This window comes from Amphibalanus amphitrite, unplaced genomic scaffold, assembly GCF_019059575.1.
Source record: "Amphibalanus amphitrite isolate SeventyFive unplaced genomic scaffold, NRLGWU_Aamphi_draft 000281F_arrow, whole genome shotgun sequence".
NCBI lineage: Eukaryota > Metazoa > Arthropoda > Thecostraca > Balanomorpha > Balanidae > Amphibalanus > Amphibalanus amphitrite.
Genome location: NW_024881776.1, coordinates 463,344 through 486,998, shown reverse-complemented (window position 1 = coordinate 486,998; position 23,655 = coordinate 463,344). Strand labels below are relative to the sequence as shown.

Below are 23,655 nucleotides of genomic sequence, written 5' to 3'. Positions count from 1 at the left end.
GCATCGATAACGTCCTCTCCATTACGGTAACTAATCTTTTTTTCATTCATCGCCTGTACAAAGGAACAAGCATTATGCAAGCACTGATTTTTCCGGCAATCACTTGCTTTTCGAAATGAGTTTCCTGACTTTGCTTTTCGAAACTTCTGGTTTGTTGGGAGCTTTCCGACTTTTTCCTTCCAGTAAAATCCAGTTTTATATCGGTCGGGCAGTATGATATATCTCCACTAACGGGTCCACCAGCTGTGGCCTCGTCTATCCGCCGGGATAGCCGCTCCCATGTGATACCTACCACCGTCGTCCGCGGCTTGCGTCACCATTTGTCTCCTGCGGCTCGTTTGTCGACGCCGGCTCATTACCGAACGCCGGCGGCAATCATCTCGTCATTGTACGCCGCTGCCGCGGCTGATTTGTCGTCAACGTGCCGCGGCCGCCGACATAGACCGAGTCGGCTCTGTGGAATTTCCTCATATGTGGGACTTACGGCCCCGCCCCTGAGATCGATCATCTTTCTCGGGCATGCTTGTCATGCCACACTGCTACAACGCTCAATATATCACGGACCATGATGACGCCTCTGGCGTCCGTAAAAAGGAATCGAGACTATCATAAAGCTCGTAACAAACGGGATTATCCATATAATAGTCAAACGTGTTTCGTGCTATACATGCTAATGCCTGCTTGGTAAATCGTCAAGCTGATAGAAGATTGAGCTAGAATTTAGATACAAGCAAGAATGCTGCGCCATGTCAAATTTGCCTACTCATTAGTTATTCAATAAATATCAGCTCTTTAACGCGTGATCAGGATCAATGTATCTTCAAAGAAACTTGTATTCTCTTGATTATAAAATAAGACAAAACATTGATGTTAAAACTTGGATACTTGAATCCGCTCATGAATAAAAATGAAACGAAACATATTGCTGCAGGTTCTATGAAAGGTTTAATAACAAGTTAGGGTAGGCATGTACGGTTCTCCAGTAAAAGTCTTGTTGGTTTTGCTTTTTTGGATATATCTGGTCCTATATTATGTTCAAATGCATAAGTATGAACCCGAATTGTGTATATGCACATTTACCACTAGACTGTAAAATTGCATCCTTGTATGCCAAATACTTTCCGAGATATTCACCAAAAACCTCATTTTCTGCCGTTTGGGGTATTCTGGCCGCAACCTGCCTGGGATCGCCTATGACATCAGTAGAGCCATCTAACGAGAGGAACGCGGAAACACAGAATCATGAATGAATCGAGCGCGTAGTAAACGGTGTATGAAAGGGAGACTCAGCAGAGGCTATCCGGGTGGCCGGCGGGCGGCGCGCCCTTAGGCAACGGCTGACCCTTCGGACCGCGTGGGGTCAGAGGTCGCGCTCGGGAGTCGGGAAGTCTCGGCTCTAGGTTTCAGCGCTGTGCAGTCAGGAAGGGAGGGGAGGATAGCGCTAGCCCGACTGACTAGTATCTCGGCTGATTCGTGTGGGGTGGAAGGGAGCACAGAACGGGATGGTGGTTAGTGATGGATGGTGAGATGGTGGTTAGGTTAGTGCGTACTGCGTAGAACGTAGCTGAACATGCATTGTTTTTCATGACAAACAACATGCAGCATAATGTGCGGGATTATGCCAGAACTGATACAAAAAGGGAACTATATTTCGGGCGAGGGATAGGTGCCGTGACACAGCATGACGAAGACGATGCTGCCAAAATCGGGATGCTTTTTTGCCCCCATTCCTTTACCCCTAACATGGAGCGCTTGACCCGAACTTAGAGGTCCCCGACTGACCTTAGACCTTAAAATCGCACCCGTCAAGTGCGCCACCTTTTCTTCAGGGGCGCTCTTCCTGGTTGCCTCTGTTCTTACCAATAACTAAAGCAAATCGAACGTATAATTAAAAAGGCAGGCACCTCAAATACAATTTTACTAGGGTGGCCCGCGTGCTCCGCAACGCGAAAAGGGGGTATTTACGATCGGCGGGTGTTTGGTTGTTCTTGTGTCGGTTGGGTTATCTATCCATTTCGGTCGATTGCTTTTTGATGGCTAAACGTTTTGGTTTGGAAAAAAATATCCATCGGATCGAGGTGCCCGTGTCTGATAAGCATGCTTTCTACTTCAGAACCTGTCAATAGTTCAGTGAACCTGTCAAATGTGTTTTATAATTCAGGTGCGTAGTTTAATGACAAATGAAAGGCGTAGATAATTTTCCCTAAAAATGGATTTGCAGAGGTTTGAAACATTTATATTTTTAAGAATAGGGTAAGGTGCCTAATTAGCGACCCACTTAATTTGAACAGTCATTGCTCACGCTCTGTGGGTGCCACTGTGTTACTGGCTTGATTTTCGGAGAGATCGTTCATTTTTCTATTAAAATCTAGTCATTTTCTGCCCCAATATTCACTGACTTATTTGAAGTGAGCATTTTGGCAAACCATTGCAAAAAACGCTAATAGGGAGCTCTTCCCGATTAGCGACCGGGGAGGGTCGCTAATAGGTCTATGGGTTTCCCCATATTAAAAATGGCAAAAAAAATGCGACGCCTGAAAAGATGAAATATGATCTCAAAATGGTACCCTATACGCAAAGCACTCAATCGCTCGAACAGGAACGTTTATTCAACATATTTACGTAAGTAAAAACTGATCACGTGATGCACCGAAGGCGAAAAGAAGGCGGAAACCCTAATTTTGCGGGCTATCTTGTATGATTTTCGAGGTCCGCGCTGAATTCGGTACCCCTGCAGTCGGTGACGACATTTGGCATCCCCTGCCACACATTGCAAGCTTCAGCAACACCTCATTTTTATTTCTCTCTTTTCCCCTTTCTTTCCCTTCTTGAGCTATTTGCGACCATGTCAGGCGCAAATAGGAAATATGAGTTGCGACACATTTTTAATCGCCATGCTGTGCACAGTTGAGCGATTCACTATGGGAAAACGGCAATCAATTAAAAGAGGAATGTCGATTCAGAATAAAAAAGGTGCATCATCCTAATGTGCATCGCTTTTCATCTGAGAGGGCCCAAACACACACATTTTGGATAAGAAATTCGTCATTTTTATTTAAACTCACCTGAAACGTCCCATCAGAAACATCGACAACCGGAAAATAATTTAATGCGATAACCAAAGTATGGCTGACCTTTTGACGATGTTTTTACCCCGTTTTCTCCTGCCAGCTTTTCTGTAGGGAGGTAGGTCGCAAATCGGAAAGGGTCGCTAATTAGGCACCTTACCCTACCGTTGCTTATCATGCAAACGTGATGGTTGGATCTTCGAGAGAATAGAATTCTCTTTCTAATGATAGCATTTTTAATTGTCAAACGCATCAGGTTAAACAGCAAATCCCGTATAATTATTAAGTGGCACATAATGGACAAATACCATTTTCTCCAGCGATTTGTTCCACCTTGTTTTTGATCAATTAGCTTTTCACAATTTTTCCATGAGAGGCGGTACATTTCCCTTGCCAATAGGCATTGTTTTAACTCTCTAAGTCTGCCGGTCACGTGAAAATAAAATAAAATCCAAAATCCGTCCGAAACGTCAATTTTTCAAACAAAAGTGCCCTCATGGGTGCACGTGGCGCGTGCCATCTTCCACATCGCACACCATTCGATAGCCCGTTCGATTCTCTACACGATGCTGTTTTCCCCGTGACGATCGGGCGCACGGTTACCGAGATATTGCACGGGTACCGGACCCGTGTCGGGCAAATTTAGCCATTTTCGCCCGTTTTTGCAAGCCGATTTATACATGTAAAGTCTATGACGCGAATTTGCACTTTTTGGGCCCGCGCCACGCGCTCGCTATCGACCCGATCGAGCTGAGACCCCCCAAAGGCACGTTGTCCATCCTTGAGCTATAAGTTGCGCAAATTTCAGCGCGGTAGGTGTGACGGTGTGACCTGTAACCCGCGCTACGTAGCACCATGTCGCGACCTCGGTTACAGACAGAAACTACGTCACCTCAAATAGTAATATAGACAAGCGGCTGCGCCACTTGCTTTGCTGCGTGGTAGGAAAAAATTGCGGCACCAGCCAATTTGCTTTCGAATGGTGTTCGATTCAAATCGATGTGTCGTCTAGAAGCATAGATATGGACGGAAATGTGAAGAAAATTTAAAAAAGAACTATTCTGAGGCCTTTGGATGAAATTTGGCTGATACGGGGTCAAGACGGGTCAAAGGGGTCAGCCCCGGTCACTTTGGGTGAGGCCAGGTCACAAAGGTCACCTCTCGTCCGATGGGATCAGCCCGGGCCACTGTTCAACTTTTGCCTCCACCACTACCCCTAACACTACCCCTACCCCTACCACTACCCCTACCACTACCCCTACCCCTACCACTACCCCTACCCCTACCCCTACCACTGCATCTACCACTACCACTACCCCTACCCCTACCACTACTACTACCCATACTATTATCCCTACCACTACCCCTACCACTACCCCTACCACTACCCCTACCCCTACTACTACTCCTACCCCTACCACTACCACTACCCCTACCACTACCACTACCCCTACCACTACCCCTACCCCTACCAACACCGCCGGGTCATGTCAGGTCACAGAATAATTGGATCCAATCAGTACTAAAATATCAGACTTAAAGTGTTCCCAGCCCTGCCCCTATTCGTGCCAACCCATTACGCTTACTCGATTTTGTCGGAAATGGCGCTTTGTGGCAAATGTGGCGCATTGCGACAAACGCGGCGCATTTTCACCCGGTGATTGAGCATGCATCTTTGCACCAAATTGCACCCGTATCGGACCATATTTGACAAAATTGTGCGATTTGCTGCAAAAATGACGCCCTGTGACCAATGTGACGCATTGCGGCAAACGCGGTTCATTTGTATACTCGCATCACAAACTGTTTCCATCGAACGAAAATCAACACATTTTTTCGCCACCATTTATCAAAATCAATAATTTCACCATCCTTCAATGCGAGGCACCCGCCACCGATCGGCATGCATTTAGTCCACAAAGTTTGTCGACCCCGGCTCTCAATGAAGATCTACGAACCAATCAAAATTTCATTGGCGTTCTTCCAGCGCGCGCCACGCGCGAACCGTGCACCCCAGCGAGTCGGAACCTAGAAAAGGCGCTGACCCGCTCTGTCACCTATAAGGTGTGCAAATTTCAACCCCCTACGATATACCGTCTGCCCTGTAGGCCGGCTAAATTGAACCCACTACACGGCGTGGCGGACAGACAAACAAACAAACAGATGGATCCTGTTCAAATAGTAGTATAGACAAGCGGCTGCGCCACTTGCTTTGCTGCGTGGTAGAAAAAATTGCGGCACCAGCCAATTTGCTTTCGAATGGTGTTTGATTCATGTCGATGTGTCGTCTAGAAGCATAGATATGGACGGAAATGTGAAGAGACTTTAAAAAAAGAACTGTTCTGAGGGCGTTGTTGGATGAAATTTGGGTGATACGGGGTCAAGACGGGTCAAAGGGGTCAGCCCCGGTCGCTTTGGGTCAAGCCAGGTCACATGGTCACCTCTCGTCCGCTGGGATCAGCCCGGGCCACTGTTCTGCTTTTGCCTCCACCACTACCCTACCACTACCCCTACCCCTACCACTACCCCTACCACTACCCCTACCACTACCCCTACCCCTACCACTACCCCTACCACTACCCCTACCCCTACCACTACATCTACCCCTACCCCTACCACTACTACTACCCATACTCCTACCCCTACCACTACCCCTACCACTACCCCTACCACTACCCCTACTACTACCCCTACCACTACCCCTACCCCTACTACTACTCCTACCACTACCCCTACCCCTACCACTACACTACCCCTACCCCTACCCCTACCCCTACCCCTACCCCTACCCCTACCCCTACCCCTACCAACACCGCTGGGTCATGTCAGGTCACAGAATAATTCGTGCCATTCCATTGCTTTTACTCGATTTTGTCGGAAATGGCGCTTTGTGGCAAATGTGGCGCATTGCGGCAAATGCGGCGCATCTGTACCTGTTGTTTGAGCATGCACCCTTGCACCAAATTGTACCCTTATCGGGTCATATTTGACAAAACTATGCGATTTGCGGCAAAAATGGCGCCTTGTCATCAAAGTGGCGCATTGCGGCAAACACGGTGCATTTGTATACTCGTATCACAAACTGTTTCCATTGAACGAAAATCAACACATTTTTTCGCCACTTTTCATTCAAATTAATAACTTGCCGATCCGCCAATGCGAGGCACTCGCCGCCGATCGGCATGCATTTAGTCCACAAAGTTTGTCGACCCCGGCTCTCAATGAAGATCTACGAACCGATCAAAATTTCATTGGCGTTCTTCCAGCGCGCCCCACGCGCGAACCGTGCACCCCAGCGAGCCGGAACCTAGAAAAGGCGCTGACCCGCTCTGTCACCTATAAGGTGTGCAAATTTCAACCCCCTACGATATACCGTCTGCCCTGTAGGCCGGCTAAATTGAACCCACTACACGGCGTGGCGGACAGACAAACAAACAAACAGACGGATCCTGTTCAAATAGTAAGATAGATTCACACCGTGTGCATACTTGTTTTGACCTATATATTCTCATATCATAATATATCACTTCAGTGCTTAACCCTCAACAGACTTTTGGGTTTTCTGCATATACCCAGGCCGAGGGGGGGGGGGGGCGATTACGACCCCTCTCCGTCTTTTCGCCCCTAATTGAGCTAGCGCCTTCCGGATAAAAATGAGCGCGTGTGTCCTATGAGCTGCAGCAGCTGGTGCCCGAGTTGAATGTCTCAGGTCAAACGACAAACTCTGAGGTCAGAATAAGTGCTCCAAGTTGCGGGATCGGTTTTTGGTAAACAACTTCACCATAGTGGATACAGAGCCAAGGTAATGGCACCATCGAGTTTTGCATGATCAAGCGCGTCGAATAGTATACGCTTTGTTTTTGTTGAGGTCAATTTAAGGTGTTCACCTCAGGTCATGATCAGGGCAGAGCCACTCAGTCCACGAAGCTGGCCCAAGGAGGTCGTATCGCTTATTTGATTCGGTAGGTCCTCACAAGTCCTTTGGTGGCTTCCCGACTCGCTAGCTCAATTTGATCCGGACTTTTTTGGTGAAAACTCCTGTGACCTTAGTGACGTCATACATGAAGTCGCCTAAGATCACGAATGCAAAAGTAAATGCTGGGGCTCGTAAAGATTGTATAATATCACGAATTAATGCGCTTGAGATAGCTTTAGACGGCTCCCGGCGCCAAAATAACAGTTTTCATATTTCCCCATTGATTAATAATCGTGAAGTTGCGTGACCCACCTGACTTCAGGTGATTCTTAAGAAAAATACGAGATAACTACATTCAAGTTGTGAGGCCTCTAGGAGATAGTATTATGTAGATCATATAAGCTTCATTACCCAGTGAAAGGTCCCCTGGCACGAAGGGTGTTGCGACGTCGCAACATTTTGGGACCTTACAGAGGTTCACTTTTGACGTCATTGGTCAACGGCCTGACCTTAACCTTCGCACTTGGGGCGTTCCACGACAAATCGACAAAAAAAAAAATTAATTTGCACCCTCATATTTTATTTTTCGTTGAAAACTGGTGTAAGGGGTTGTGATGGGCGGGGAAGCCAGCTGTGGCAAGGATTTTTTTCTTCAAACAACGGTTTCCGAGATATAGCCTCGGGCAATTCCAGCAGGTCGCGCTGCAGCCCTATGTTTGGCGGCCTATAACTCAGAAACTATTGGTTTTCTACGATAAAAACTTTATATGGTTCAACTCACAATCAGCCAACAAACATTTTGGCTATCTCGGATTTTCAATTTTTGAAAATTTTGATCACGTGACCTTTTGACCTATTTTTCGAAGAGTGACCTTGATATTTTCCCCACTGAAAGTTGCAGTTTTGTCTGATGACGATTAAAGCCTTATCAATTTCCATTCATATGCGAAAATAAAAAAGTGGATATCGCCCTGCGTTGACCTCAGGTCAGGTCATTTTTATGACCTGTCCATTATTACGAGCGGGAGCGACAGCGAGATCTCGAGAATAAAGCAAGATAGCGACAAGCGGTAAACGGTGTAGGGTACACACGGATAAGGTCTATAATTTTTATTGAGGTCATTTTCAGTTCAGGTCAAAGATGACGTCACAGGAGCAAAAAGGAAGTCAAAATTGCGGCACTACATATATATGAAGTTTTTCTCGAATAACTTTGAAGGTATCCCAGCTAGGAACAAACTAATAGCACCATCGTGATCCTCTCGTCGATCCGCATCGAAACATATGTATGTTGACCTCGAAAGGTCGAAAGGTCAAAAGTTGACCTTAGGTCACGTGACCTAAGGTCAACTTTTGACCTTTCGACCTTTCGAGGTCAACAAACATATGTTTCGATGCGGATCGACGAGAGGATCACGATGGTGATATTAGTTTGCTCCTAGCTGGGATACCTTGAAAGTTATTCGAGAAAAACTTCATATATATGTAGTGCCGCAATTTTGACTTTCTTCTTGCTCCTGTGACGTCATCTTTGACCTGACCTGAAAATGACCTTAGTAAAAATTATAGACCTTATCCGTGTGTAGCCTGCACCGTTTACCGCTTGTCGCTATCTTGCTTTATTCTCGAGATCTCGCTGTCGCCCCCGCTCGTAATAATGGACAGGTCATAAAAATGACCTGACCTGAGATCAACGCAGGGCGATATCCACTTTTTTATTTTCGCATATGAATGACAATTTATAAGGCTTTAATCGTCATCAGACAAAATTGCAACTTTCAGTGGGGAAAATATCAAGGTCACTCTTCGAAAATAGGTCAAAAGGCCACGTGATCAAAATTTTCAAAAATTGAAAATCCGAGATAGCCAAAATGTTTGTTGGTTGATTGTGAGTTGAACCATATAAAGTTTTATTGTAGAAAACTAATAGTTTTTGAGTTATAGGCCGCCAAACATAGGGCTGCAGCGCGACATCCAGGAATTGCCCGAGGCTATATCTCGGAAACCGTTGTTCGAAGAAAAAAATCCTTGCCACAGCTGGCTTCCCCGCCCATCACAACCCATTAGACCAATTTTAAGCAAAAAATAAAATATGAGGGTGCAGGGCACTTGTCGATTTGTCGTGGAACGCCCCACTTGTAAGAGGGTGTCGAACAGACGCCCCACTCTCAGTTTTTCGCAAATAACTCGCGCAAAAAGCGGCTGTTCGCGACGAAACTTTCAGTACCCTCAAGTTAATCAATATTACGCCTACCCTTAAAATTCTTATGACCCTGACTCAAAAGACCTTTGACTTGTGACCTGTTTTCCGAGACGATGCTTGGCCGGAGTCGCGATTTAGCGTATTTCGGCTCACATTATGAGCGCGTTTATTGTCTTTTTGTGGCTTTAAGCGATCAAACAGGTGAAAGGATGTTGATCCCATGGATTCTAGTGGGTATCAAGGTCACGTGAAGGTCAGTCAGGTCACTGACCTTTGATGACCTTAGTTCACTGCTTCGAGTTCTACATGTTTCTAGGGTAGATTTTGGAGTTGATTTCGCATTTAGAAACCGTTTGAGCATTTACGAAGTAGTTTTGGTTCCCTCGTAACATGTGACCTGACCTAACCTGACCCGACCCGGACTAGATGCACGAAAACATCATCTGTGATAAAAGTTAACTTGAAATTCGTGATCAGCACCCTCGCAAAGCCTCACTTTAAGAAGCTCTAACAGGTCCCGATTTTCCCGACTTTTGAGTATATATTGACTTATCAACAAATGACCTAGGACCTTAACCCGCGCCGATAGGCGTTAGCACAAGTGTATTCGCGGCCATTGGGGCGACGTAAGAAAAGAAGAAAACAACTGGCCCCAAGAACTTTAAATTATCAGTTAGCATGCACCTTTTCCTTGATATGTAGAGAATTTACCATTAATTGTTAGAGAAAATTGCATTTAAAATCTTCCATGTTATGCTTTTTTTCATCGCTTGCACAGTATGTTCTTTTACTAAGCTAAAAACACTAATTAGAAATAGTTCCCGCATCATCAAGAACAATAGGGAAGGCTTGAAGTGAATACAATAATCTAAACGGTTTCGTAATCCATGTGAAGACACTTCTAAAATTGCCTGTAGAAATATTAAAGGCAAAAGTTTAACTTTTTCACAAGACGGATGGCTATAAACCTATTCAACGTGTGACAACTCAGCCGGTATTTCGTCGCCTACAGCCCAGCTTTCCCTAGTGACCGATAGAGGCGCTGCTATCGATGTCCGCCCGTGCCGCCTAACGCGGGGCTGGGGTCTCCAGCCGAACGCGCGGGGCTGGGGGGGGGGGGTAAATTTTACCCCCCCCCCCCCCCCTGTTATCTCCCGAACTAATGGTCCGATTTTGAAAATTCAAACGCCAATCGAAAGATCTCATCACGAACAACTAAAAACATGTACTTAATTTTAAGTTTGAGGTCAAGGTCAAGGTCAGGTCGAGGGTACAAATTGCAAGTTCCTACAGTATCGGCCTTGCACCGTAGTTGCCGAAGAATGGAGTCATGGACTGAGACTGATCGCCCAAAACGTGTTCTTAGGCTACCAAGACAATATTCGTTGCATACAATATCATTCAGAGGTCAAGGTCAAGGTCAGGTCAGGTCAGGTCACCAAAAACAAAATATAGAAAAGGGCATGTGCGACACATGTTTTTGGGTCATTTTACTCATAGAATTCAATAGGCACACTCAATAAGTGATATGGACCACCTCTGGATGAATTTCAGGTCGAGGTTAGGTCAAGGTCAGGTCAAGTGAGGTCAAATTTTGAAGTTGGTTGTTAAGGCCTAAAAAGGTGTCTATCTGATGCAGTTTTTTCACGGCGAATCGAATGGTGCTACTTTTGTTTCCGTACGAGGTCTAGAACTTCCAAAAAAGTCATTTTTCAAAAATTTTGTGTGTCGTGACGACATAACATTTTGAATAACTCCCACATTTTTGAACCGATTCTTCTAAAACTTGGTATGTAGGTGCACATAGACCACGTCTCTGACATATATTTCGGTTTTTTCGATACACCCAAAATTTTGGATTTTATAATTATTTTACCAAAAAAGTCAGTTTTTTTAGAAAAAAAATTGGGCCAAAATCCAAAATTTTCAAAAAACCGAGATAGCCATTTGATAGACAAAGAAGAATTACGTATAACCTTTTTTGTTACGTCTTGATTCCTTTAAAAATGAAGATGTTAGCGGCGTGTAGCGGGATGTTGAACTTTTTCCGTTTTTGAGGCGAAAATGGCGAACATGACGTCACTAAAACGTCAATTTCTCAAAAAAATTTCCGACGGATTTCGCTCAAATTTTCAGGGAACGTGTCAAATTGATGTAAGAAAAGGTACTGAAAGTTTGGCGGCGCTGCGCGCCGCCGTTTTTGAGATATTGCAAAAATTCGCGAGGGGGGTAAAATTTACCCCTCCCCCCAGCCCCGCGCGGGTTAAAATTGTGTATCAACGGCCTCCTCTCGTCACGGGCAACACGCTCTTTTTCCGCGAAGCTCTAGCTCGATCAGGGTCTGAACGGCAAAGGGGTCCAAAGGACCCCCTCCCCTTTATGCTAGACGCTGGCAAAACACCAATATGAGCGAGGGTTAGAATACAGCTGCTGTCATACAAATTCGGCTGGAATCAAAGGTCAGGTTTGCAAAATTTCAGCTCTCGCAGCAAATAGACATGTGGAGGCGGCACCCGTCTCCGCGCCCCCTCTTCTCCTCTCGGCCACTGCCAGCGAGGTTTTAACCCGCGAGTTGCTGGGGGGGGGGGCGTTAAACGCCCCCACTTTTTTCGCCGGGCCATAGCATGAAAACGGCGCGCCGCAGGCGCGCCAAATTTTGGGTACCTGTAGGGAATTGATTGAAGTTTATTGTGACAAAGTTTGAAAAAAATCGGTCAGAAATTTTTTGAGATATCGAGGTTTTAGTGACGTCATGATTTCTGACTTTTCGACCAAAAACGGCATATGTTCAAAAAATCATATAAAATCACAGAATAGACATACAGACATGCCGTAAACGCCATTAGACTGCCAATACCATGATCAATCAAATGGCTTTCTTCGATTATTGATTATTGTTCCGCATTTTCCAAAATCTTGAACTGAATCTTGGCAATTTTTCGTGACTACTTCACGATCATGATACATGAATTTCTTAAATTGAACTTTTTGAGTCAAACACGTACATATATGATAAAATGAATGTCGCCATCGTGTTCTACGCCCCAAATTACCTATAAAACATGTGTCACAGGCTGCGAATATCAGTTTTGATTTTCGGGGATATGTGCCTACCCGGTTGACCTGACCTTGACCCTGACCTATGCTTGACTGACCCCTATATGGAGCTGACACTCTTGTAGGCCTTATAAGATGGTTTGTGCACCGTTTTGACAGAGTTTACGGCGAGAGGCGCCCATTGCGAAGTCCTGAAGTCCATGCTACTGAAAGCCCGATTTCAGGTGTTTGACCTGACCTTGACCCGACCTGTGACCTCAAAATTCAACTTTAAAGTACTCATCTGAAGCGTCTCGTCGCGCTCTTTTGTTTGCCGCCTCGTGCGTTTCGCTGCGCCTATTGGTTCTCGAGTTATCGGCTGGGGGCGTTTAACGCCCCCCCCCCCCCCAGCAAACGGTGGGTGGCGAAATACCCCAGCAACTGCCGGGTTAAATGTATCATACACATTAAAAAGCATCATATCAGATGACGCACCCGAGCAGCCATATGCACTGAACAAAAGCTTATTACCCACCCTAGTCTATCGGCACTAGAGATGTCAATCGGATACAAACTTTTTGGTATACCGATGCCAAACCGATACCAACTCGGTATTTGGTATTTCAATGCTAATGTGTTTGGTATTTTGTTGGTATCATGAACCCTTGCTAATGTTTAGGAGGCTAAGAAATCGGTAAAAAGTTGGTATTTTCCTCATGTTCCCAAGTTGGTTTGGTTTCGGTATTTCTCCACGGTTTTGGTTGGTATTTGGTTTGGTATCGGTATTCCGATTTTCCGTAATTCAAATTGGCATCACTAATCGGCACCATAGCACATGGTCGAGACTGTCGTCAGCCACGGACGCGCACTCGACCAACCCTCCGAGCCCGTTGACTGCGGGTGACCTTGACATGTCAAGCCTGATCGGCCGCCGGCCGCTGTCGTGCGGCCGTTACACGCGGAGGGGAGGGAGACACAAAGCTCTACGTTATAGCTGACCTCTGACCTTTCCCTGCGCCCTGGTCACTGACCCCGCTCCATGTCGCTGGGCGGTGGCATGGCGGTGGAAACCGGTTCTAGCCTCTACACATGCCACCATTCTAACGCTCCCCTCCCCACGCTACTACGCGGCGTGGAGTACGCTCGTGCGTAACTGGGCGGAGCAAGGGGGCACGCGATACAGGGGCGGAACTGGTTGCCCTCCCGCTCGCCGAGCGACCAACGACTAATACCCTGGAGAACCGTACATTGAATTCATTTCTTTTATAAATACCATTGTTTTGCTGATGCTCGTTTGAACTAGGCTTACTAGGCTTATTTACTTGTTCATACCACGGATGAGTATTTGAGGTAGGTATTGGGCGCATATAAAGGATGCAATGGAAATAAAAGAAAGGAATAATAGCTGCTATGAGAAGTACGAATGATTTGTGGCCCTTGTCTGCCCCGCGGCTCCGCACGGAAAGTAGACGCCAATCACGGCCAGACAGCGCGCCAGAACGGAACCAGCGCACAATTACATCGGGAAAATCAGGCGTCTGCTGCATCAGGTGTCTATTGCTTGCGTCACAAAAAGGCAAAAATAAGAGTAAATAAAAAAGTATCCAGGTTTCTTATCACTAACCGCAACAGTCCTATGCCTGTACCGGTTGCCTGTGCCGGCCGGTTGCGATATGAACCCACATCAAGTTCATCACTCCAACTCCTTCTTTCACAACGTATATGAAAAAGGCTTGTTTATTATTTTCCTGCCTTCATTCACCTGTCTCATCGGTGCTGTTATGCTGTGATTTCCTCTGTTCCCATTCCTCGCCAAGCCATGTTCCTGCGCCTGTGATATACAATCGTCTCTCATGTTCCGTCAGTCCCTCGCAGCAGACAGCTGATTTTCCCGGTGTAATTGTGCCTGCCGGTGCTGTTCCGGCGTGCTGTGCTGGTCGTGATTGGCGTCTGTTTTCTGTGCGGAACGGAGCGCGTTGGATGCCGGCCGGCCGGCCGAGGGAGCCTGCGGGCCCGCCGCCGCCGGCGCCGGCCTGGACTGTATCGATCTCCGTTACACTGAGCGAGCTAGCCCGGGCCGCCCGGGCCGCCGACTGGCACACAACGGCACGACGGGGAACGGCGCCGTGACAGGGTATAAAACGGCACGACAAAGCGGCGTGGTACGGCACACAACGGCACGACAGGGAACGGCGGTACTAAATGGCACGACAGGGGACGGCAGTGCGACACGGTAGGTACAAAACGTCACGACAAAGCGGCATAGTACGGCACACAACGGCACGACAGGTGACGGCGGCACGACGTGGTATAAAACGGCACGACAGGGAACGGCGGTACTAAACGGCAGGACACGGCGTGACGGCAAGCCAATACACGGCACAAAACGACACGATACGCCACGACACGACACGACACGGTAAAACACGGAAAGCACAAAACGAAACTACACAGCACAAGATGGCAGGACACCGTACGAAACGGCACAACGCGTTACAAAACGACACGCACCAAACGACACGATAACAGTAGAACGACGCGACGTAAAACGGCACAAGTATAGAACGACAAAGCACGACACCACGCAGAACGGTGCGGAATACCTATGGCGTGCCGCGTGACACGATGATAAATGGTACTAGGTCATGAGGCACTGCATGTCACAGGACATCAGAGAACGACGCAGACGGCACAGTGTAGAGTGGCGTATAATAGACCATCATTACACGGTCTGAAACATTTTGGCGAGCTCGACACGTGATGTAAAACAATAAAGGTTCGTTATCTATTGGACTGATGGGTGAAACGTCCTTGTAAGTCAGACGCCAGCATGACAAATATTTTTGAAAAGCAAAACAATGTAATTGTGGAGAACGGGATGGGTGGCGAAATGACCGCTTGCATGAGTAACGCCATGTTAATGCCTTTTTAGGCATTATTTTTCGTTTTTAGCTGGTAATCTGTTGACAGGTCATGTAGCTCATATAGACGAGACATGGTGCCATTCTTCGATACACACATCATACATCTTTTAACCCTCGCCCCGTTGGGGGCCCCCCTGTGGTTTTTCCTGAATAGCAAGAAAAAGGCGGCGCGCAGCGCCGCCAAATTTTCAGTACCTTCCCGGGCATCAATTTGACACATTCACACAAATTTCAAGTCTTAGGTCACCTTAGGTCAGGAGTTATTGAGGTCAAACTGAGGTCATGTTCGAGCAAAAATGAGCAAAAAAACATGCGATCTTGAAACGCTCACCAAATCTACAGTTACCAAGCAATTTCAAAGTTCTTTATATGGTCTAGTAGACAAAAAGCGGCGCTACAAAACTGCTATCTCGGATTTTCAAAGTTTGGGGTTTTTGACCCCCAAAATTCAAAAAAAAAAATTTTTAGAAAAACTCAAAAAATCCAAAAAAAATCCGAATTTTGAAAAAACCGGAATATGTGTGATAGTCCCTGCGCTCTTCTATGTGCATACCAAATTTCAGATCGATATCTCGTTTTTTGGCCAAGTTATAGTGAAAAAACTGTTCAAAAATGATGACGTCAAATTTTTGAACTCAATTTTTAGCGATTCTAGACCACGTAGGGCAAAACAAAGACCACCATTGAACTCCCCGTGACGATCTGCATCGAATCAATACCCATTTTATGCAAAAATATCAACTTTGAAATTTGACCTAATTTGACCTGACCTTGACCTGACCTTGACCTGACCTTGACCAAAACGTGACCTAAGCTGGCCCCAAAGGCTGCCTGACCCACATAATCGCATTTGTCATGTAAAATGGACCATAAAACATGTATTACACGACACTTTCATATTGTGACCCCCCAGTGACCTGACCTCTGTGACCTGACCTGGTATCAGTGACCTCAAATAGCAAAATATGTGTTTGAAGAACATTTCCCCATCGATGATTTTCAATGAAATGCATTTTACTCGATTTTACAACGCATTTCTTGAAATGCCTGTAAACGATGAACATTCGACCTTTGACCTGACCTGTGACGTCATCGGTTTGACCTAGGTCAATAAAATTGGGTCACAAGGTAGTTCCCTGATAGGGCTATCCAACACCGTTTGCCGCTTGTCGCTAGGTTGCGTGGTTCTCGAGATCTTAGGGGGGGGGGGCAAATTGCCCCCCCCAACAGGGCGCGTTGCTCGGCAGAGCCCAACAGGGCGCGGGTTAAAAATAATGGCCTGCCTCCAAGCCACCCGAGGAGTGGCTCGAGAGGACTGAGGATGGGAGAAATCAATGGCCCACATTATCAGTGAAACTGGAGACTGAGTGACGAACAGCAGAGGGCTTATGTGCCTCAGTTGCCTCAGGTCAGCCCTCTTGCACCTAAATTGGGCTCATCTTCCCACCACCTTTTCTATTTTATGTGCAAAAAACAAGAAGACAAGCGCGGGAAGTCCACAAAATAAAATCAAAGCACTTGTCCAAATTAAGCCCCCAGAACTCAATAGCAGGCACACCGCAAACACATGTGTCAAACAAAAACCTTTGACTGCAGCGTTCTCGCGATGCCCTCGGGGCCTCATCTCTGTTCTCGTGCCGGTGGTAACCGGTTCGGAATATAAACCCCAGTGGGAGCGACCTCCCATAATGGATCGATCCCAGAGGCGCTGGAAATGGCCGATCGCAGGCCGTCGGTAATGGTCGAGAGGGCTCTTCACATGCCTTCGAGGAGAGGGTGACAGAGAAGGAGGGACGTAGAAGGGAGACGCTCTGTGGTGACGTAGAAGGGGGAGGGGGGCGGAGGACGCTGGTGGTGCTTGGGATGGATCAGATGGATGAGACAGAAACAGAGACAGAGGGGATGGACGGACATAGGAAGTGGGCGAGTAACTCAAAATTCGATGGAAACGGGCTGAATGGGCCGGATTGGTTTGGTGCGGAATGAATTTAGGTTGGCGGTGTGAGTTGAAAAAGCCAGCAGTGAGCAAGCTACCATACTCGTATATGAGGCAAACTGAGTTCAAGGCAGATGCAAAGGTAATATTTTACAGGACTGAGTCAGACTAAGCAACGGCAGCTGGAGAGGTCCGAATTACAGCTAGTTTTTTTCCCAAACAGCGTGCTTTAACTCACAAAAATCACGCTGATACCGTTATCTAATGTGAATATTATCCCAGTAGCAGCTCTACCCTCATTTTTATTCGGCTGGAACACCATAAATCACTAGACCATCAACAGGATGCCGCTGCGTGTTAACAGCAGAAGTTGCAGCATGCTGCAGAGGTCGGCGGGGGTGGAAGGGAGCAACAGGCACCTCGCTAAGTGGAAGCAGCCCACAGGCGGTCCAAGTTTGGCACCAGTAATGACGCCGATAACAGAAATGGTATAAGTATCAGTCGTCGGCAACATTAACGGGGTCGTCGGGAGGCCAGGGGAGCAACAGGACCCCAATGATGACGACCCGGCCACGGCAGCAGCGGCCCGATCGTGCCAGTCCTAATGAAAAACGGCACGGACATGACAGCGCGATATCGTGCAGCGACTAATGAAAAGCAAAAAACGGCAGCCCGAGTCGCAATTATGGACATGTTTTTCATAACTCTGCCTACTAATAGCAATGAAGGTAATTATTGCATCTCGTCCAACAAATTACCCCTGCTCGTTTTTTGCATCAATGAAGTGGTGCTTTCCTCAGTTTTCCCAGAACCAGCGCAGGGAGGCATACGCGGGCTACACCAACGTCCAACATAGCAACAAAATGGCGCGTTATTCCCAATTGTTAAATTGTTAATTTTACTTCATCTGGACTTTCATGGAAAGACTCCAGGCTTTTATGGTTTAGGTCTCTCCCTACCCTAGCCGGCCGAAAGTGATTGAGGCGACGCACCATAAGTTTTCGTACATCATTGGAGAGGCTAGAAGCAGCTCAAACAAAAACGCTTTACTAAAGTTAACCACGTGAGTAGGCATTGAAATCAATAGAAACGGACGACCACGCTGTCAACACTACAGCTCGTAGAAAGCAGCTGATATTGCTCCAGCTCAGTGCGCACGGCCCGTATTCGTTCTGGTGATTGGTGTATCTGCCTGACCAACAAAGTAGATATTATTGTCTCTCTGTATGTAGTCTATCAATTTTCACAGTCAGTTCCCTGTCCGGATGGCTGGCGATACGTGTGCTGATCAGTTGGATTCTGTCGCGTCAGATCCGCTGCACACGGTCCGCCGCCTCGTTCCGAGAACAGAAGCGCCTTTGGTGATTGTGCGAATACTGTCAGTTCAGTTCCATGGTCGGTCCACACGGTCAGTCAGCTCTTCGCGATACTGTCGTCTCTACAAGTTGCCAGTAGAAATGTGTTCGGGGTTATTTTTACATTTAATGGTGTTTCATTATGGCCGATAACTGCTCAGCGCCGACACGACGACCAGCGCTTCTGCTAACCAAACAATTATTTTTATTGTCCCGGGACTACCAACACCTTATAGTGACATGCACATCAACACCTTATAGTCCTAAGCGTTCACAACGTGGTTTATCTAACAAATGCCTCTGATCATGTAAATTGTTTTGCCCCAGATTTATTTACATATTCAGTGCCATTTCAGAATGATAGCCACCTCCACTGACTGACTGAATCTGCTCGTTTCAGCTCGATTCACACCGTCAGCACTCTATTCTCGGGACTGATGCTGCTGCTGATCATGAGCCTCTTCATGCTGCCCATACAGTGGATGAAGGTCAGTTAATGGCACTAGCGCTGTTTAGCCGCCCTTATCCGATTAGCTCCGGACGTGTGGTGTGTGCTCACCACTATTTGCCGACGGTACAGACGTGCGTACTCGTAAATACAAGTGGGATGCTTACGGCTGTGGCTCAGAGGACAAGCCCACTGGTAGCCAGAACTGCGCTAATGTCACTGGGAAGCTGCAACTATGAATGCCGGAGGCCAACGTAACATTTTTTTTTTTTTGCTCACTCCTGCTGACATATTTTTGTATCAAGGACATGTGGTTTTGTCGAGCATCTTGCAGTGTGACGTCCAGTTACTACATTAGTGCTCTAGTTATTTTATTTATTTATTTATTTATTTATTTATTTATTTATTTATTTACATAGACACAGTTGTACCGTGTAGATATCGACTCTTGTGAAACGGTTGCTACTCAAAAGACTTGTTTCTAGGGGAGTACTTAGGGAATGTGTGCCTCGTTGCTCAGTTGATATAGGTTGAGAGCTCTCTGCCACGAAGTATGTCGTGCTGCAAAGCCACCTGACCCTAGCCTGTGTAACTCAGTGGACGGTAATATGCGGTCGGTCGCCAATTTCACATCAGTTCCATTTGGTATTCGACAGGCTTTAGTGTCGTACAAAGGTCACGCCATGTTACAATTAAGTTAGGCGATGCAAACCTAGTTAGGCATTCCGGGTATTCGTAACTATGAATGACTGATCTCGGTTCGAAGGAGTAGTGCCTGCTGCCTTTGGTGGATAATTTGATTGTAGTGTTTGGCCCGCCATGAGCAGGATCTTTCCGAAGCTTGTTCCGTATTTCAGCTTCTGGTTGGTCCCACCTTGGAAATATTCCCATTGTCTACTGGGAGTTCCAAATTGAAAAACTCTTTATTATGTTTATTTTATAGGTACGTAATTTTCACCAACGACACCATCTTTATACACAGGTGTATTTTTATGATGATTTTTTGTTAGCCTTTGAACCTCTTAAAGGGAAACACAGCTCAAACGGACAGTATTTGTGGATCGTAGCAGCACGCTGCGGTCATGTGCTGATGCAGTCTCGTCTGTCTGCCCGCGTTCCAGAGGATGCCCGGTTGGCTGTCTTCAGTCGGCTCTGTGATCCAGGGCTCCAACACTCGCACCATGTGCTGGCTGGTCAGCATGAACATCCTGCTGTCGCTCTGCAACCTCATCGACATGGTGAGTGTCGCCGAGCTCATGGGCAATACCCAGCTCATCGGTCCGACGACATTCAGCCGGCTGTCACTGACACTCAGTCATTTCTGACAATCAGTATCTCTCAGGCTGCTAATCGTCTGATCAATTATCGTCAGTGTCCGTCAGTTGTCCAACAAGGCGAGGTTGACCGGGTTTGCAGTGCTGGATGGAAACGTATTGTGTGTGGAGATGAACTGTTTTTCTTTTGTACTTGCACTAGGTATATTTGTATTATTTACTGTTATTTACTGCAGGTATGTACTCAGATATCAGACATAAGTGAGCGAGAATTATGTCGGTAGATTCACCTGAGGAGATGTTCTCTCATATCATTACCTATCTGAAATTGTTTGCACAGATTGATCGCGCTCTCTCTCGCTCTCGCTCTCGCTCTCGCTCTCTCTGTCTCTGTCTTTGTCTCTGTCTCTGTCTCTATCTCTGTCTCTCTCTCTCCTCTCTCTCTCTCTCTCTCTCTCTCTCTCTCTCTCTCTCTCTCTCTCTCTCTCTCTCTCTCTCTTTCTCCCTCTCTCCCTTCGGTTACCACCGTTCTCTTCCTCGTCACCACTGCGCCTCGTGTCCCGTCCCTGTGGCACAGCCGCCGTCCTGTCTGGTTAGACTGTACCGCAACACAGCCGTGTCCTGCGGCACAGTATCACAAACCGAGACGGCCGCCGTTCCCAGGCCTCGCCAGTGTGATTCAGTGGGTAGTTATCGCTGTTACCCTTTTTTCTTTCCTCTTTCATTCAACCTCTATCAATAACCTCGCTTACAATTCTTGTTCTCATTTTTTTCTTTTATACCTCTCATTCTCATTCTTTTCTTTTTTCTTCTGTTTCTTTCTTTCTTCTTTGCCTCTTCATTTGCTTTCCTCTTATTTTCCTTTTCTCCCTTCTCTCCCCTATTCCTTTCTTTCTCCTTTCATTCTTGTTGTCTCAAACTGTGATGCTCTCGACAGGCTTCCTCTTTTGACATCGAGACCCTAAGACTCTTCCTTACCTACCTTGTGACTGAATTAATAACAGTGATCGCTATCGCAGTAACTATCGCTCTATAAGTGGCACTGCCATCGCCTAGTCCGCGGACCCAGTAGCCGTAACCCTCCCCTCCCCTCACCCTCAGGTGATGTGCCCGCTGCACGACCGGATGGTCAGCCGCTCTGCTGCGGCCGCGCCCGGCCGTAACGCCAGTGCCGTCCGTCCGCCCGTCTGCACTCCGCCGCCTCCCAGCGTGGTGCTCCAGCCGCACTCCAGCTGCGCCTACCCAGCCTACTTCACCTACTTCACCGTGCTGATCCTGAGCACGTACCCGGTGCAGGTGGAGCTGCGGCATGTTCTCAAGCTGCCGCTGCTACTGATCACGGCTGGCCTGCACGCCTGGATTAACGTCTTCTGGCTGGGAGACGTGCTGGACTGTGTGGGCTCCAGTGTCTACCATTATCAGGGGTGGGTGCGGCGCTGGCAGATGTGCGACAGCGATGGCTATCGTTCCATGTTATATTTTACATTGTATAAAGGAATATGATTCATTTTCTAAGTTGGTAAGATTTACATCATTTTGTGAACCGGCAGGCTATGACAGCCTTCTGTCTTCTTATCGTGATGACGACATTTCATGCTCATTTTATTGACGATATCATTTTAAACCTGCTCTTGTTGATACATAATTTCCATAGCGCTCTTGCCGATAACCGTACTCTTGCTAACGGTAATTCTCATTCCGTAGCTGATGTTAACATTCCTCCCTTTAGCATCCCGTTATAGCTCATTCACAATCATCACCCCCCCCCCTGCCTCCCGCAGCCTCCTGCCGGAAAAGTACGAGCTCTGTCTGGTCCTGGCCATCACCTGTGCCGTCGTCATTGTTCTTAACGTGCACACGGAGCTCACATCACGGGCAGCCTTCCTCTGGAAACGGGAGATGGCACAGCAGCAGCGAGAGGCCGCCTGCCTTCAGGAGAAAAACGAGTCACTGGTGAGTCGGGACTGGACTCTAGAGGTCTGCACCGGCCGGCTGCAGCCGCGGCTGGCTGCAGCCCCACGGCTGTGGGCCGGGGCGGCTGCAAATATCTCCAAGAACACGGCTACGGCTGTGGCCACGGCTGTGAGATTTCAAGCTCAATCTTAAGTACTCAAATATAAAATTTTAAATCCTTAATCTTACATTCTGATAAGCAGCCTAGCCTGTAAAAATCATGCAAAGGATGCCCAGCAATATTGAAAGTGGTGAAGCCTTTGAAAACCTGTAATGGTTTTACCATTTGCTGTAGAAGAGTTTGCACTCTGGTACAGAATACTAATTATAGGCACCAATTGTTCCTTCATCATCAATAGCTTGACAGTTTCAGAAAATGCAACATGTTGCTGTCACATCCCCCTCAAATCAATCTCAATCTTACCTGGTCATTAGGAGAGCACCTTACAGCTATTGAAGATGAGCGTTCAATAATTCTTTCAGGTAATAGAAAAAGAAATCACGCCTAGGTAAAGGCAGGTAAAGGCTTCATAAAATATTATCTAAAATAACTCTTAGATGTACTTCTGGATTTTCGGCAAGTCCAATTACATAATATAAAACTGGCGCTTTATGTTCTAACTGGCGTGTGAGTGACCGCTAACAGAAAATGCTGATCAACGAAGCCAATGGAATTAGATTATAAGTGAGTATGAACCTTATTTACGGTTAATTCACATGATGGTGGAAACCCTGAACACGTAATTCACATGACGGTGAAAACCCTGAACACAATATTTCTTACGCGAGCTGTTGATTTTACTAATATAATGACGTCTTCCTCTAAAAATGTAAAAATTTGATAATTGATATTTGTTTGAGAGCAAATTTTTAACTGTATAGCATTATTATTGATTAATTATGATTTCTATGGCTGTTTATGGTGACACAAAACAATTTATTGCCACTTCTTTGCTTTTTACGTCATTTGACTCAAGTAAAATTTTTGATTGAAAGAGCAATCGCACGTCCTTGGGGATTTGAGCGAAGATCATTATTTGGAAAAATCAAAATAGATGAATGTTTTTCTTTCTTGGATGCTCACTAGTGTTTTGATGCCTTGCATATCAAATTAGTTGGAGACTTGCTCAGAAGGTTGCTTCAAGCCTGGCATATCACACCCCAGAAAATATGCAGGGTAAGAAAGAAGCAAGAGTTTTGACTAGACAATCACTGTTTGTCCATCAACTTCAGTTTCATTTTCCATACCTAACATTGATAATGAAAAGCATCAGGGTCTGTTGTTCTGTCCCACAACCATGCTTCAGGATTTGGCATTAGATGTCTATTCTACACTGCTAGTGCTTCTATTCTGGTTCGTTGTTTATGTTTTCTGTTGATGTAGGTACCTACCTTACCTAACCTACCCATCTTTCTTAACCCCTTGCAAGGGCTTGTGTAGGCATGCGATGCGCATCAGGCTTCAGGCCTTCGGCCTAAAGCCAGATACACAACCACTTAGCCTATGATGCTTCATGAGCTTGAGAATCTATAGCCCATTGC

General features: G+C 46.6%; 1 protein-coding gene across 1 annotated transcript in view; it reads left to right on the top strand.

Moving 5' to 3' along the window:
• The window catches only part of LOC122387301 (adenylate cyclase type 3-like), a 53,158-nt gene that overhangs the window by 2,150 nt on the left and 27,353 nt on the right, over nt 1-23,655 (top strand). Inside the window, exons 3-6 of the mRNA XM_043377397.1 lie at nt 18,839-18,926; nt 20,008-20,124; nt 21,262-21,584; nt 21,942-22,113. Of these exons, the coding sequence (XP_043233332.1) occupies nt 18,839-18,926; nt 20,008-20,124; nt 21,262-21,584; nt 21,942-22,113 (700 nt within the window). The remainder of the gene's footprint in view (nt 1-18,838; nt 18,927-20,007; nt 20,125-21,261; nt 21,585-21,941; nt 22,114-23,655) is intronic.